This window comes from Phoca vitulina, unplaced genomic scaffold (genome assembly GCF_004348235.1).
Source record: "Phoca vitulina isolate PV1807 unplaced genomic scaffold, GSC_HSeal_1.0 scaffold59, whole genome shotgun sequence".
NCBI classification, from domain to species: domain Eukaryota; kingdom Metazoa; phylum Chordata; class Mammalia; order Carnivora; family Phocidae; genus Phoca; species Phoca vitulina.
In genome coordinates, this window is record NW_022589762.1 from 6,651,046 (window position 1) to 6,666,532 (window position 15,487).

Genomic DNA, 15,487 nt, shown 5'->3' on the forward strand with positions numbered 1-15,487 from the left:
CTCTATTCTGAGAGTGTAGCTCTTTGTGGAGTTCCAATGTAACTTGGTGAGAATTTCCTGTTAGCATCTCCACTTTGGGCCAGCCACACCCCATTTCTATCTTCTTTGCCCCATAAAACCACCAAAAACCAAAGCCCAAGTTTGCCTAGATGGGAAAATGTCCTCAAGGCAAAAGCAGTATTTTTTTTAAAGATTTTATTTATTTATTTATTTATTTGACAGCAAGAGAGAGAGAGAGTGAGGGAGAGAGCAAGCACAAGCAAGGGGAGTGGCAGAGGAAGAGGGAGAAGCAGGCTCCCCACTGAGCAGGGAGCCCGACGTGGGGCTCTATCCAGGACCCTGGGATCATAACCTGAGCCGAAGGCAGCCGCTTAACGACTGAGCCACCCAGGCGCCCCAAGGCAAAAGCAATATTAATGCCCAGGTATTTGTCTCCTTGGTTCCATTTCCCTTAGATGGATCTGTATTAGGAATAGCCTAGTATTCTTTACTAACCTATTAGCCCTCAAGGCTTTAAGAAGAATGAAAAATATATTCACCCAATATTTCTTATTTTCAGCAAGATGGGATGCTACAAATATCCTAACCTACCGCTACTGGAGATAGAAGTCTATTTTATTTATCAGTTTCCTTATTTATATGCGTATTTGCTATCTTTGAACTCCTTAGAGAGATTATTTTATTTTCTACTCTATCCCTAATGCCTAAGAACACTGTCAAGCATATACTTGGCACCCATTAAATATATTTTTAAAATTTCTTTTAAAAGATTTTATATTAAGTAACCTCTGCACCCAACATGGGCCTTGAACTCAGAACCCCGAGATCAAGAGTCACACACTCCAGTAACTGAGCCAGCCAAGCACCCCCAGTTAAATATTTCTTGAATGAGTGAATAAACTCTTTGACAACAATATGCACATTGTGGGAGGCTTTGAAATCCTAAATTAAACTTTACATCATTCCAGCTTAACACATTGCGATTCACCACATATTCTTGAATAAATTCTCCATGCCTTGCTCTTGTTAAGCAATGAGAAGGTAACAAATGCAGACTTCTCAATTTTGGCAAGGCACCCATCACCTCTGTCCTTCATCTGTGAAATGAGATGCTGAAATAGACGGTGCCTAGGATTCCTTCTTTTTTTAAATCTCTGAGACTAAGACATGGCTCCTGTTCTCAATGATCACAACAGCAATAATAACCTCGGGTCAGGGCCAGGGGATAACGCTGGTAAGTAGGTCCAGAAAATGATCATGATTTCAGTCCCAGAATAAGCAATCCTCCCCCAACCCTACAACTAATGTGTAGTCCTGCTTAGAAATGTTATAAGGACATAGCACTCTTTTGTAAAACAGAAGTTCCAGCCTTGGTATCAGGAGGCATCTACCCATAAAGGGGGGGCAGGGGTCTCAGGGACCCAAGCTTAGTCCTCTGAGTTTCACCTTCTTGGGGCCTTCTTGCTCCACTCACTGTTGTCTCACCCATCCTGGCTCCCAAGAATGTCCTGCTACTACTCTATTGATCTGACTTGAACATGAATCACAGACCCATTCCTCATCTTCCCTGACACAGCTGAGACCCATGTGGGTCTTTTGAAAAGGCTCTTCCAAACTCTAAGGGAGAACACAGGGAAATAAAAACAGCAACTATAGGGGAGCTAAAGAATCAGGCTCACGCAGAGCCCACGCTGGCTGTCCTCTGTGGTTTCCAAGCTCTGTTCTATTCCACAAACCCTCAGGGAGATCCAGCCCACAGCCCGAACAGGCCGCCACAGTTCTGCAGCCATCTTACCTGGGTTACCTCTTCCAAGGTCTTGGTTTGTCTCAACAAGGAAGGCATCATCTCACAGCCCACCCCCGGAAGTTCCGACCTCAAACCCCTGTGCGCAGGGCTGGGGAGATAGAACCTCCCTACCCTCTTCTATCTGGAAAGACAGAACCCCCTTCTGTAGCCATTCAAGGCCACTGACCCCCATCCCAGGTCAGAGGGAATCACCTTTCCCTCTTCAGGTGGCTGACACCCACAGAGGCCTCACTATCAGGTAAGATCCTCCCTGTTTAGACAGGACTGTGGCTTCATCTTTCCTAGCCCCTCACTATCCCCACAGCATGCTAGAATAACACACCCACAGCGTTTGCTCTACAGGATCCACATGCATAAATCATAGGCAAGAGCTCCATCAAGAAAATTACCATGAACAAGATGGAGGCGAAGTTCACCAAGTAACCCGGGAAACGATCTTTCCAGGTCAGCTTATCTTCATCATCCTGGGGAAACAGGAGAATACAAACAATCAGACGGCACAAACAACAGATATATCGATTTACTCTCAAATTTGCACATATTTGCATATATTTAATCATTCATTACTCTGAATAGGTATTTTCCTAGTCTCTGATGCCTTACTCTTCATATCCACAACAGCCCACCTGATTTTGTGATTTCTGCATAGCCTGGAACAACTATGGTTTTTCCAAAGAGGACAAGATTTGATTCTGGCCTCATACTGAGCTGAAGTTTCAGTGATCAGCCATGTGATCATTTCTGACCCTCTATTTCTTCATCTGTTAAAAGGGCACAGTCATGACACTCATCCTGCCTATTGCACGGGATGGTCTTATTTGCTTTGTTTCATTTTAATGAGAAACTTGTAAACATAATGAAGCAATGGACAAATGACAGATAGAACCCAACCACAGAGCAGCATCTCAAAATAATTCATTCTTTAAATGAAACATCAACCATTCACCTTAGATCCTAGTGAGTGTACAAATTACCTACAATTGCCGTTCTTCAAAGAACCTGTATGTGTTATCATTTGTTTCCTCCAAAATGACTATATTCTCCCCTGGTCACAAAAGTAAACATTTTGAGGCAGAGGTCTGCAAACTCTACCTTTTCTGCTCAGACTGGGTCCAGTTCACCCAAGCCACTGTCCTGGAACAGCCATGCCACCAACCACAGTCCTCCTTGGGCAAACTCCAGGGGCTTCACCCTGGCAGGGCAATGCCAACAAGGCACAGATGGCAGAAATCCTTGCTCATTAGCTGCCATTTAACTTGAGCCCGGGCACTTGATTTCTCTGAGCTGCTTTTCTATAAAGTTAGAATTGGTGCAGTGTCCTGTCTGTTACCATGGTTGTGGTGAAGACCTATTGAAGCAAAGCTGGCAGGAGTCCTCACGCATCTCTGTAACAAGTCTGGTCAAACTCAGCAAGTCAACAGTCCAGGGCCTCCTGCTCTGGTTTCTCTTCCCACCTCCCCCTTCTTTCCCAACACACCTGATTTGGCTCTAGCAACAGTGCCATCTAGCCTTTGAGAGCTTGTACTGTAGGCTAAGAGCCCTCCTGGCTTGAAAGACTTCTTTCTAAAAGCCAGTGGGTGCCCACCACTTGCAGACCTTGGGGCCAGGCATGGCGGGGAAACAGAAGAAAGTGGATATGATCACTGCTCTGGGGGGCTCACAGTCTAATGAGACAGAAGGGACACCTGCACCAAAAAGCTTCAGAAATCACTTGCTCTTTGAGAGGGAGGGTTATCTGGAGAGTGAGCCTGTGGGCAACTTGAGAAAGGAAGGATGTGTCTTTCTCACTGCACGCTGGAACTGAGCATAGGGCTGAGCTGGCTCAATAATGGGGGTGCAAGTGAGTGTTAGGGTGGAAGCCACTCAGTGATTAGCACTGTCATTCCCAGATGACATAAGCAAGCGATACTCAGCTTTCATGGACAGCGTGATAGAATTCAGGCTCTAGACTCCGAGACCAGCAGACTTTCCATCACATAGTGAGAATAGGTAACTATAGATTGCAACCATTCTGAATAGGTGGGAGCATATAAACTTATTTCTATTAGGCCTGGAATAAGGCTCGTTCATATTTTAAGTTAAGCCAACGTTAAGAGGGAAGAGCATTCTTTTACTTATCTCCGTCAGTGTTCATTCTTAGTTTAACTCACACTGGTGATATTTTCCTCTAAGATTTTGATGAGGAAAACTGAGGCTGAGTGGTGGATGATAACACTCAATAGGGATTCTGGATGGAAATATGGCAGAGCACGGCAGGCTCTTCCTGAGGCTCCCTCAGTACAGGGAAGGTTTTGATGATTCTCTCTTTTCCTGCTCTCTGGCCTAGAGATGAGAGGTTCTGCCTTAAAGGCTAGCAAATCAGGGGTGCTCTGAAATATCAGTGGTGATCCAGGAAAAATCCAGTTAGAGGTTCCATTCATTACCAGTTCATCCCCACTGGGGCTTCTGAGTGAGGAGCAGGGCAAGGAGGGGTGGAAAAACCTATGTTCAGTCCATGGCATGAGGGAAGGGACGAGAAAAACCAGTCAGTGAGGGTGAGATGAGGCTTGGAGTGGCCCCCAGGGCAGAGCTGGACAGTCCTGGAAGAAATGACAGAAAGGGAAGCAGGAAATATGGCCAAGATGAAGTGGGCTCAAAGAAAGAAGTACGATTACACAGAATGACTAACAAACCCATGGGCAAAGTCAGGCATCTGAGATAGTTTGGGCTAAGGCTTCCTGCATGGTCGCCGTCCACGTTCTTCAGGCCAGAGGTCAAGGGGGATAAGGTGTCTGTGGACCAGCCTCCACCCTGCAGTGATAGCTCTGTCCTGGAGAATGAGTTCTGGTTCAGTTCCACTCAAGAGACACAGTCTGAACACCCTGGAGGGCCAAGCTCTGGATCCCTGAGGACACAGAGGGGAGAAGGCTCAGCCCTGCCCAGAAGGAGCTCAGAGACCACCAAGGAATCAAAGAAAAGGATTTCCAGAGCTAATCCCGGTAAGGCACATGGTGTTACTATTTTGAATAAAATTGAGACAACTAAAAAGCAACTGAATTGGATATCCTCTCAAAGCAGCTATCTGAGAGAAAAAGACTCATTCTGATGTAGATGTTCTGGTGTTTGTTGAAAATTCAGCTTCCCTCTCATGCTTACCCTGATGAGGTTTTTTGGTTTTTTGGGTTTTTTGTTTTTTGTTTTTCTGGAAGTCACAGCTTCCAACAAACACACAGTTCTCACACATTCAGATACTATCCAAACACAAGGGCTGAGAGAAACACAAAGATTGCAGACTGCTTCCAAGCCCCCAAAGTTACTAGTAAAGATGACAGTGAGTAAAGCACACTTTCTGTATAATAACCAGCTCTGATGGTGGAAGCTAACGAAAACTCTCCACTCACTGGCACATTAAAGAGGTGAAAATTCATGGCAAAATGCCATTAATTTAAATACACTATGCAGGAAAGTCCTATTGCCAGCATATGGGATAAAAGAAAGAGAAGTAGGCTTGGAAGCTGAACATCTGATTTTAACTCTTGCCTCTAATACTTACTAATCAAGTGACCTCGGAAAATTCCTAGAACCTCAGTTTCATCATCTATAAAGTAATTATTTTCTTATTTGTAAAATACATAAGATAGTAATACCACATCAAATTACCATGTGTCTTATATGGATTACCAACCTATGGAGAGGGCCAAACCAGTGCACCTGCACACAGAGCTAAGTGAGAACTCTCAGTACCTCCCTCTCCTTTTTTAAAAAGATTTTATTTATTTATCTGAGAGAGAGCAAGTGCACACACAAGTTGGGGGGGGTGGGCAGACGGAGAAGGAAAGGAAGAATCTCAAGCAGACTCTGCTCTGAGTGCAGAGCCCAATGTGGGGTTCGAACCCATGACCCTGAGATCATGACCTGAGCTGAAACCAAGAGTCAGATGCTCAATGGACAGAACTACCCAGGCACCCCACTCCGTCTCCTTTTAACACTGGAGGTGACAACACTTGTCTCACCTAAGTGACAGAGGCATTGTGTGGATCATGAGTGAATGGCTATGAGAGCTTTGTAAGCTATAAGGCGCCGTACAAAAGTAAGATCTCATCAGTTTCACGATTATATCAAAAGCAGGTGATTAGGAAGCACTTAGCTAATGTCCCCATTGTTAAGATACAAGCCTAGCTGTCATCTGTGTTTCTTTGTCTCTGCTGTCTTGGGTCTTTGTCCCTGGACTGCGGCTCCCACTTCCAAGTCTCCAAATAGCAAACAGCACAGTGATATTCATGTACCACCACCAAAGTGCCCTTTTGGCAAACTGAGCAGTTGGAAATGGGAGCAGTGAAAGTACAGCAGGTGAGGATACTATTTAAACAAATCCCGTGGAGAGCAGTTTTGAAAAGTGGCCAATCATCCCTGAGTTGTTTTTCCATTTTTAATCAAGGTACAATTTGCATATAGCAAAATTCAACTTATTAGCGTGCAGTTCTTGGAGCGGTGAAGAACATACAGTGTCGTGTAGCCACAACCACAATCAGGACAAGGAACAATTCCAATTCACTCAGTATTCCACCCCCCCCCCATGTCTCTTTGGAGTCCGTCCCCCCGATCTCCAGCTCCTAGCATGACCTGCCACATGTGCCTTCAGTTTTGCCTTTCCCAGAATGCCATGTAAGTAAACTTAGACAGTGTGGAGCCTTTTGAGTCTGACTTCCTTCATTTATCACAACACAGTTGAGATTCATCCATGTGGCATTCTCAGGGGCTTGTTCCTTCTCATTGCTAAGTAGCATTTCATTGTATGGACATGCCATTGTTCATTTACCGAGAGATGTCTGGGCTGTTTCCAGTTTCTTGCAATTACGAATAAAGCCATTATAAGTCTTCACGTACTGCTTTCGGTGTGAGCGCTGGTTTTCATTTCACTTAGTGAAATATCAAGTTGTGGAATTGCTAAGTCATAGGGTAACTCTATGTTTGATTTTCTAAGCAACTGTCAGACCGTTTTCCAAAATGACCATGCCATTCTGCATTTGCACCAGTAACGTATGAGAATTTCTTCCTCTACTTTCTTTCTTTTCTTTAAATAAACTTTTTCTTTTAGAAGATCTTTAGATTTACAGAAAAGCTTCAAAGATGGTACAGAGAGTCTAGGTATATATACTCAGTTTCCCCCATTAACCTATTAATATGGGTATATTTTTCACAACCAATGAACCCATATTGTACATTATTATTACCTACTTTATACTTTATTTGGATTTTCTTTATTTTTACCTAATATCCTTTTTCTGTTCCAGGGTCCCATCCAAGAGGCCATATTATTATTAATCATCCTACTCCTTAGGCTTCTGTAGATTATGATGGTTTCTCAGACTTCCTTGTTGTTGATGACCTTTTTTTTTTTTTACGAGTACTGGTCAAGTATTTTATAGAATGTTCCTTAGTATAGGCTTAGCCGAAGTTTTCCTCATAATTAGACTGAAGTTATGGGCTTTAGGGAGGGAACTCAAGGGTGCAGGCTCAATGGAATGTCCCAAGCTCAAAATGTCCCAGAAGAAGAATCATCTTGCTCCGTAAACCTTCTTCTTCTTTTATATCCCCTGACTCAGTGGACTGAACCACGACCCTTTGAGCAGAGAGAGCCTGAACCTGAGGCATTTGCTTGGGCTATTCCCCCCCCCGCCCCCACGCTCACCTCAGGCTGCCCCAAGTCCTACAGAATTTAGCTCCATAAACCTTCTCCTCATCTGCTCCTCCTTTCCTTGCTACTGTTGATGCCACAGTTCAGGCCCTGAGCATCTTCGGTTTCATTACCTTCTGCTCTAACTGCTGATGTCATTGTCTCTCCTCCTCATGGACTTCCAGCTCCAGGAGAGCAGAGGCCATGTCTTATTTGTCTGTATGTACCTGGTGTTCAAACACAGCAGCAGGTACATAGTGTGAGCTGAAGAAATGTTTGCGCAATCAGTGTGTCTCCCATCAGGTTCGTGGACACACCTAACCAGCCTGACCTGGGTCCCTCTCTGTGCAAGGAGGCAAGGAGGGCATGGCCTCGACACTTCAGTGAGGCTGATGCTAGGTGGGAGAAAGACTGACAGTCCCTCCCTCAGCCCCACCTTTAGGGACACTTTGCCTTGATTTCCTGAGACAAGGGATCCAACCATCACAATAGATGGAGGTCTTCTCTCGACATGGTGGTGACTGAATCCAAACCCCCACTCTGGTCAGGGGCAATACCATGGAGAACTGAGGATGTGGAGGGTTGGCAGTGCTTGGAAGGGGTTTCTGAGGGAAATCATCTGGGGAAACTACCTATTTCCAAGGACTTGGGTAGACGAGGACTGGGTAAATGTCATGACCGACAGGAGCTGGCCCAGGCAGGGGCCCCATGCAAGAGTAGGATTGAGAGATTGACTGACAATGGGGGTTAGGTGGAACTCTAAAGAAAAGTCTTAGTCCAGGTTCAACTGTGTCTGAATAAGGGTCAAGTAGCAATTTATTCCAGTGTCATTGTCAAGAGTGCAAGCTCTCAAAGTTGACCAAGTGCCACTCCTGGGGTCCCTGAGCTCAATGCCTCTGATGTACCAGGATCTGACACAGCTGGTTGCGGAAGACATGAATACATGGGAGACATGGAGGATGGTGGGTTGAAAAGGGGTGAAACACTAGGCAGAGAGGGGCGATGAGAAGAAGTGCAAGATACTTTTCCACTGGAGTGACTTGGGGCACTGTCAGAGGTGAGGACCCAAGAAAACCCAGGGACACCCAGGCTCTAGGACAGGAGGGGTGACAGCCTGGTCCTGTGTGGCTGCAGGTCTCAGGGTTAAGGAGCTTTATTCACTTTCATCAGCTGACCCATTGGTGCATCACTGTGAGGGGGACACCTCAGCCCAGTTTCAGCTGAGATTCACAGTCGACGCAGCCCACATGCTAGATTCTGCCACTCACAGACTGTGTGTGTTAGAGGCAGAGATGGGATTCAGTCCCCTTTCACTACATAAATGAAAGCCAGAAACTGATAGGCATTCTGTTGGGAATTTCTGGAGCCCTCTAGATAAATAACACTGAATAAAATAACGAGGAAAAAGATAGCAAGGCCCAGAGCTGGGGGTCGGCAATCTGTAAGATGGGGCCATAAAGTTGCATTTGAAAAGAAAAAGAAAAAAAAACCTTCTTTGCTCATTTATCTTCCTTCTCGTCCCCCTTTGCTTCTTCCTTGCTAGAGCTGGGCCTCCCACCAGCCTGGTTGGGAGAGCCAGTGGTGTCCCCAAGAATTGTTCAAAGCAGGTGAGTCTGGAGGCAGCCGCCCGGGTCTGATTCCCAGCTTGCACACTTACTATGTGACCGGCTTCTCTACACCTCAATTCCCGCATCCCTAAACATGAGACTGAAAATACTGCAGCTGTGCAAGGCAGCTTCTGTGAAGATGAAATGAGGTAACACATGGGAATCGGCCTGGGTCAGTGCCTGGCACCCAGTTCGAACCCAGTACTTGTTACCTAATATCATTACCATCATTATGATGGCTGGGTCCACCAGGGACCTTGGCTCTGGCTGGAACACATTAGGCAAAGTTTCCTTGTCAAAGTAACAAAGAAACCCCAGTTCACTTTGGGCAATGCTTCCGACAGCACAGCCCCAGGGACCACTCTTCCTGTTCCAAAGCTACACAACCCTCCTGTGTGGCCTCGTTCTGCCATTCTGATGCCACTCTGCCTTCACTCACGGCTGCTCAGTGCTCCATCTGTTGGGTGAGCCCTCAAGAACTCTCAAAAACATCTCCTCTAGGAACAGAGATCCCACTAACTTTACCAACTTTTCTCTCTTTAGTTCTCTCTCCTAACATAGCTCTTCCTCCAGGAAGCCTTCATGGCCTGTCCAGAAGAGTGAGGCCAGCTTTGGAGTGCATGTCCCTCCTTCCACACTGAGCCTGATGGCCCCCAGATTGGTCTTGGTCCCCACAGCCCAAGCACACACAGCCTCTTGGGCTAAGCCCTGTGGACCTGCCCAGAAGTAAGGCCCAGAGCCATCTAGAGAGTCTAGAAATAGAGAAAGACTATTAGGGACAGGGCCTCCATCGAGGAGGGAAGTCTTGGCAAAGGACCCTGAGGCAGTCACGTGGCACAGCACCTAAGTCTACAGGCATGCCTGAAGCCCAGGACTGAATGTAGTATAATTTGTGGCTAAAATGGAAAACATTCTTTAATCCTCCCGCTGCTCGGTTTTCCCAGCAGACATAGAAAAACAGACTCTGGCTCCCTGTCTCCCATCCTGAGGTCCAGCCTGCTTACTCTGACCCCTCAGGCTCCCCAGACAGTCTACTGCTTCACGTTCTCTCTTTCCCGACCGGCTGCCTTGGCCTTCCTGGGTTCCAGGACTGGGCTGAGCTCCTCCCTCCCGGACCCCAGTCCCCACTGTTCCCCCGGGTGTCCTGCCTGGTTTCAGAAAGGAGACAGCCCCTCCCCACTCACACTCTCAAATGGACCCCCCTCTCTACTGTCCCTCTGCAGGCCTCCCTGCCTGTAAAAGGAGTAGTCTGGGCTGAAGCCATTGGCGCCCTCCACTAGTAACGCACATGAATCCTTAATATGTAACCTCATCTAGAACATCACACAAAGGCCTTAAGTCGAATGACCGTAGACTGAGAAGGCATCTAAACTCTGTGCCAGACCCCAAGGCTGACATGATATGGGCTCTGGCTTCCCTCAAACTTCATTTCTTACCATTTCATCCCTTGCTTACTCCACTTCAGTCCATTGGCTTCCTTCCTGTCCACTGAACACACCAGCTGGTTTCCACCCCAGGACCTTTTGTCAGACTCCTCTCCCACCTCTTTACCCAGCTGGGCCTTCTGCCCAGCCCTCCATTCTCAATTCTGGCACCACCCCCCATGAGGTCTGTCCCAACGCCCCAGTCCATCCCCTGGCCCTTACCATTCTCGATCACAACCCTCTTCACTGTCAAAGTTATCTTGTTTATTTATCTCCTCTCTGTGTCTTGGAGGAAAACCTAAGCTCCGTGGGGGCAGAGAGCCTCTGTGTCTAATTCCGCACTGGATCTCCAGTGCTGAGATCAGCCAGGCCCATGGAGCTCATGGGCAAGTATGACTCAGCGGGTCATCAGTTTGCAAACAACAGCCTCGCTCATTTTGGGAGCGCGCAGTGCTCACAAGGCGGGCCTGAGTATTCTGTCTCTGAGTGCATCACATCTAGTTTCACACAAGAGGAGCCCACAGAACAACGCTGTACCACTGCCCCACGTTACCCACCGGGGCCAAGACCTCAGGGGAAAATGCAAAAGGTTCGTGGTGACCTTTCAAGATTTTAAGAAAAATAGTCAAGGGCAAGTTCCACAGGCATGTGCCAATGAGGACAACTTTTCTCATGGAAAATGCTATAGGGAAGAGCGTTAGCCTGTGACTGATACCTGGCTGTGTGCTGATCCATCCTCCTGCCATCCTGGGCTAATCAGGAAGATCTCTGTGACAGAGACCCTGCAGCCACACTTAGCTCCTCCTGGTATGTCTTGTCCCTTTAGGTCACATATTATCTCTTAGTCTAACCTACAAGCCTCTAGCTTCAGTTTGGACCCTTTCCTTATGTTCTAGCTCACAGAATAGAGAACTGATGTGTAGAGTATTCGTTTACAAATGGGAAGCTCCTCATGAAATCCCCCCTTATTCTTGCTTTCTTCAGGCTCCATATTTGTCATTATTTTTTTTTTCTACTAAAGACACATGGCCCTGCATTCCTGTCTGTATCTATTACCTCTGTACCATGATGATGCTGTAGATGGGTATCCACACCTTACTGTGCTGGGGTAGGCAGGGGGCTGGGAAGCAGGTCCTGAGCCCTGGAGACCAGACAGGAGAGAGTTGGGGGCTCAGTCTCCCGCAGATGCTCAGGCCGAAGAGAAGACGGGTGTCACTGTATGGGGGTGAGGTTGGAATGGGACAACCAGGGCAATGTTACTGGCTCCCACATTGGCTAATCATCACAATCACTCAGGGAACTGTTCAAACAACACCAATTCCTGGCCATGCCCCAGATCTACTCAATCAAAATCTTGGGGGTGAAAGAGTCTGTTTTTGAAAATGCTTCATGGGGGATGCCATAGATCAGCCCAGTTTGGGAAATACTGTTCTTCAGGACTCACCCCTCCCTTGCTGTTTCTGCTCTGGGGCCCGTATTCCTGTGGCTTGCCCCTCTGTGAACAGTCTCAGAGAGGAGCTTATAGCATGGAAGCATGCTTGGAGACAACTCCTTCATGAGCAGAGTGTCCACACAGAATTTGTCATGTCAGCTGTGCTGCTGGCCCACCCAAGATGCCAAGTGGCTCCCATTCACACCCTCCCCATCCTCTCGCAAGCTGACTACAGAGACAGAGCAGGCACTACTCGCACTCGAGTGTGGGGATACATTTCAGATCTACTACTACGCTGTGTCAGCAGCTCACGGAGTAAGAAGGGCAAGAGAGAGGTGAGAGTACCCGCTATGTCTCAGCCAGCAGCTGAGACCTGGTTTGATTTTCAAACCATTGATCTGACATGTCAGAGAAGACCTAGACAGCAGCTGATTACCTAACTTCATTTGTAAAGTATACCTTGCATTTTGTGAATTTGTTGAGCTTTAAAATTCCCCACTATGTGCACAGCAGCATCACAGGTACCATATTAGGGGATGGTCACTGCCCTCCATTCAAAAGCAGAGGTGACAGCCTTCTCCATGTGAAAAAAAAGGACATTCAGAAAAGTGTCGGGAAATTTTATTTAAAGTGTGCCCTTTGAAAGATTCCACGTACAAATGAATAAATAATGAACTTGACTCTTCTGAGTAAGGGCGCTTTGTTCATTGTTTTAGTAACAACTTAAATTTGTTCTGGCCTCAGCCCAGGGACAGAGCTGTTACTCTTACACCACAGTTGGACTGTTACATTGTATACATCTAAACTAGCGCTGGTCTGTAACTAGGACTGCCTGAGAAACAATTGTTCAGGAACTTGCAACAACAGTAAACTGGCAAAAAGACACTGTAATTAACTCTCATCATGGTATTTGGTGACACTGAACTTGAGCCTGCAATGTTTTGTTGGTTTGGTTTCAGATTTTGTTAACTAGTAGACAACAGTTGTTAGTTGCTATTCCTCTTCATTAAAAACTGGGGTCAGAACAAATAGAAAGGAACCCCAGCAAGGAAATCAGGGTAAGACATGCAGGAGCACTCCCTCAATCTTCCTCAAACCTGGGGGCCCTGGAAAAGGGAGGTGTCCTCCACTGTGCTTCAGGAGAACAGTGGTCTCCAACGCTGGCCTGGCAGCTGCTGTAGGCACACTCAGAGCCACCAGAACACACGTTCTTCAGCAACCCGTTCTGAAATTAAAAAGTGAAATAATCCATACAGGGATGTCTCCTTCCATATGGACTATAGGTGAGGGGAGATCCTCCCCATCCATGCATGTTTATCCTTTAGGTTCAGTGCCCTCCATGTCTGGCGAGGCTGAGGATATCTCAGGCAGAGTCATAGGATCATAACAGAAGTCAGTGTCCTTGGCATGCCTCACCAGGCTCTGGCAGAGAGAGGGGAGTGCAGCAAAAGAGAGGACGAAAAATCTATAAAGGGGAGGGAATGGAGGAGCAAGGCGGGAGGATGGTTGTTCTGCCCAGCTTTCTCTGTTGCCACGGGGCCCAGAATGAGGCCCTGCCCACAGAGGGCTACTGAGTGGACTAAGTGTGTGCAGGTCCCAGCATGGAAGGGCAAACTGGGCTTCCATGAATCCAAGAAGACCTGCAGCAGCTACTGTAGATGATTATCACCAGGCCAACTGGTGAGGAAGGGAAGGACCTGAGGCCCGATACTATCAGTAGAACCCACTGCACTGCTGTACCACCCGGCCCTCATCTCGTCTATTTACAGACCTTGTCATCAGCCCCTCTGACTCCACAATCAGTACTGAGTTCAGAGGATTTATTTTTGACACGCAAGAAGGGTTACAATACATTAATAGGCTGCTGGGATCAGGTCTCTCAGATGTCACTGATGCAGTAGCCCTACCTGCCAGACTATTGAAAAGAGGTGCTGACAAGTCCTTTTACAGTGATTCTTTGAGCAACTACTGTGCGCAAGGACTGTGCTGTGCTCTAAGACTCTCAATGTCATGACAGAGACAGATGGGAAAACAGTTACAGTGCAGCAGAGTACTTGCTGGGACGTGGCCGTGACCAGGATGCTGTGGAAGCATGGTGGAGGTACTCCTAACTTTTCTGTGTTCAGAGAAGACTCAGAGGAATGCATGAATGAGTGCCTGTATACACATGTGCACATATACACACATATAATCATGCTTTGTGGTCCGGGAGTGCCCCAGAATAGTGACTCTGCTTAGCTAAGGTAGTGGTCCAAGACTGACTGTTCTATCCAACCATCCACCCACCCATCCACCCACCACCCATCCATCTACCCACTCATCCATCCATCCATCCACCCACGCACACATCCATCTACTTACTCATCCATCCATCCATCCACCCGCCCACCCATCCATCTATACATCCACCCATCCATCCATCCATCCATCCATCATCCCATCTACCTACCCATCTAACCACCCACTCATCCATCCATCCACCCATCCATCCAACCACCCACCCTTCCACCCACCCATCCATCCACCCACTCATCTACCACCCATTCACCTATCCATCCAACCATCTATCCACCCACTTACCCATCCATCTACCCATCCATCCATCCATCCATCCATCCATCCATCCATCCTTTACTGTGTGCTTACTATGTTACAGGCACTTTTCAGGATTCTTTATATATCTGATTTCCCTTATTCCTCACAATAACTTTATGAGATAGGAATTATTAGACCTATTCTATACCTGAGGAAATTAGGACCCAAGAAGATTAGTTACTTGACCAGGGTTACACTAGTACATTAGTAAGTCACTGAGCTGGAGTTTTAATCCAGATCTGGATAATTCCAAATCTGTGTTCTTTTTTATCTTTCCTGCATTCCTTACACTGTGTCCTTTGGAACATTGGATTTTCCAAGTACTCAAGATGATCCACATGCACAACCTCTCACTTTCTTAGGAAATGTAATAGGCCAATGCATCCCAGAGACTCTGAGAAAACCAGAAGTATGTCCATGTAATCCAGCATTCCCAGACCCAGCTGGCCATGGGAACTTGTTTGGCAGCCAAACTACCTGTCCCATGGCAGTTTAACAAAAGTTGCTTTGCCCCTTACCTGACCTAGGATCACAACTCAGGACTTCTGCCCCCCAGCAAGGCATTTTTTTCTCCAGCTAGCAAATAATGATTTGACCTTATGCCAATCAACAGCCCACCCCCTTGCATCTTGAAGACGTTCTTCTCCCATCAGCCCTTCACCTCTGTTCTCTCCCCTGGGATGCTGGGATTCTCCATGAAACACAGAGGGTAAAGGGACTATTAGACTTCACAGAAGTGAAGGGTTTGATCTGCAAGTTGGGGTTGCACATACACTGGAACCTTCTCATGCTGTCTCCTGACTCTGAGCCTTAAACTGTTACTGGCCCAGGGCAAGAACCCATCTTCCTGGTTACTCTAGCCTCATACCATCCACTACAGATGCTACTGCTGGGCTGTCAGGACAGTGGCCTTGTTTTCAGTGTTCAGCCTCTCCATCCCCAGCTTCAGCATTTCTCTTTCCATCC

General features: G+C 47.0%; 1 protein-coding gene across 1 annotated transcript in view; it reads right to left on the reverse strand.

Moving 5' to 3' along the window:
- The window catches only part of LOC116623526 (anoctamin-2), a 127,660-nt gene that overhangs the window by 74,518 nt on the left and 37,655 nt on the right, over nucleotides 1–15,487 (reverse strand). The window contains exon 2 of the mRNA XM_032390748.1: nucleotides 2,197–2,271. Within this exon, the coding sequence (XP_032246639.1) occupies nucleotides 2,197–2,271 (75 nt within the window). The remainder of the gene's footprint in view (nucleotides 1–2,196; nucleotides 2,272–15,487) is intronic.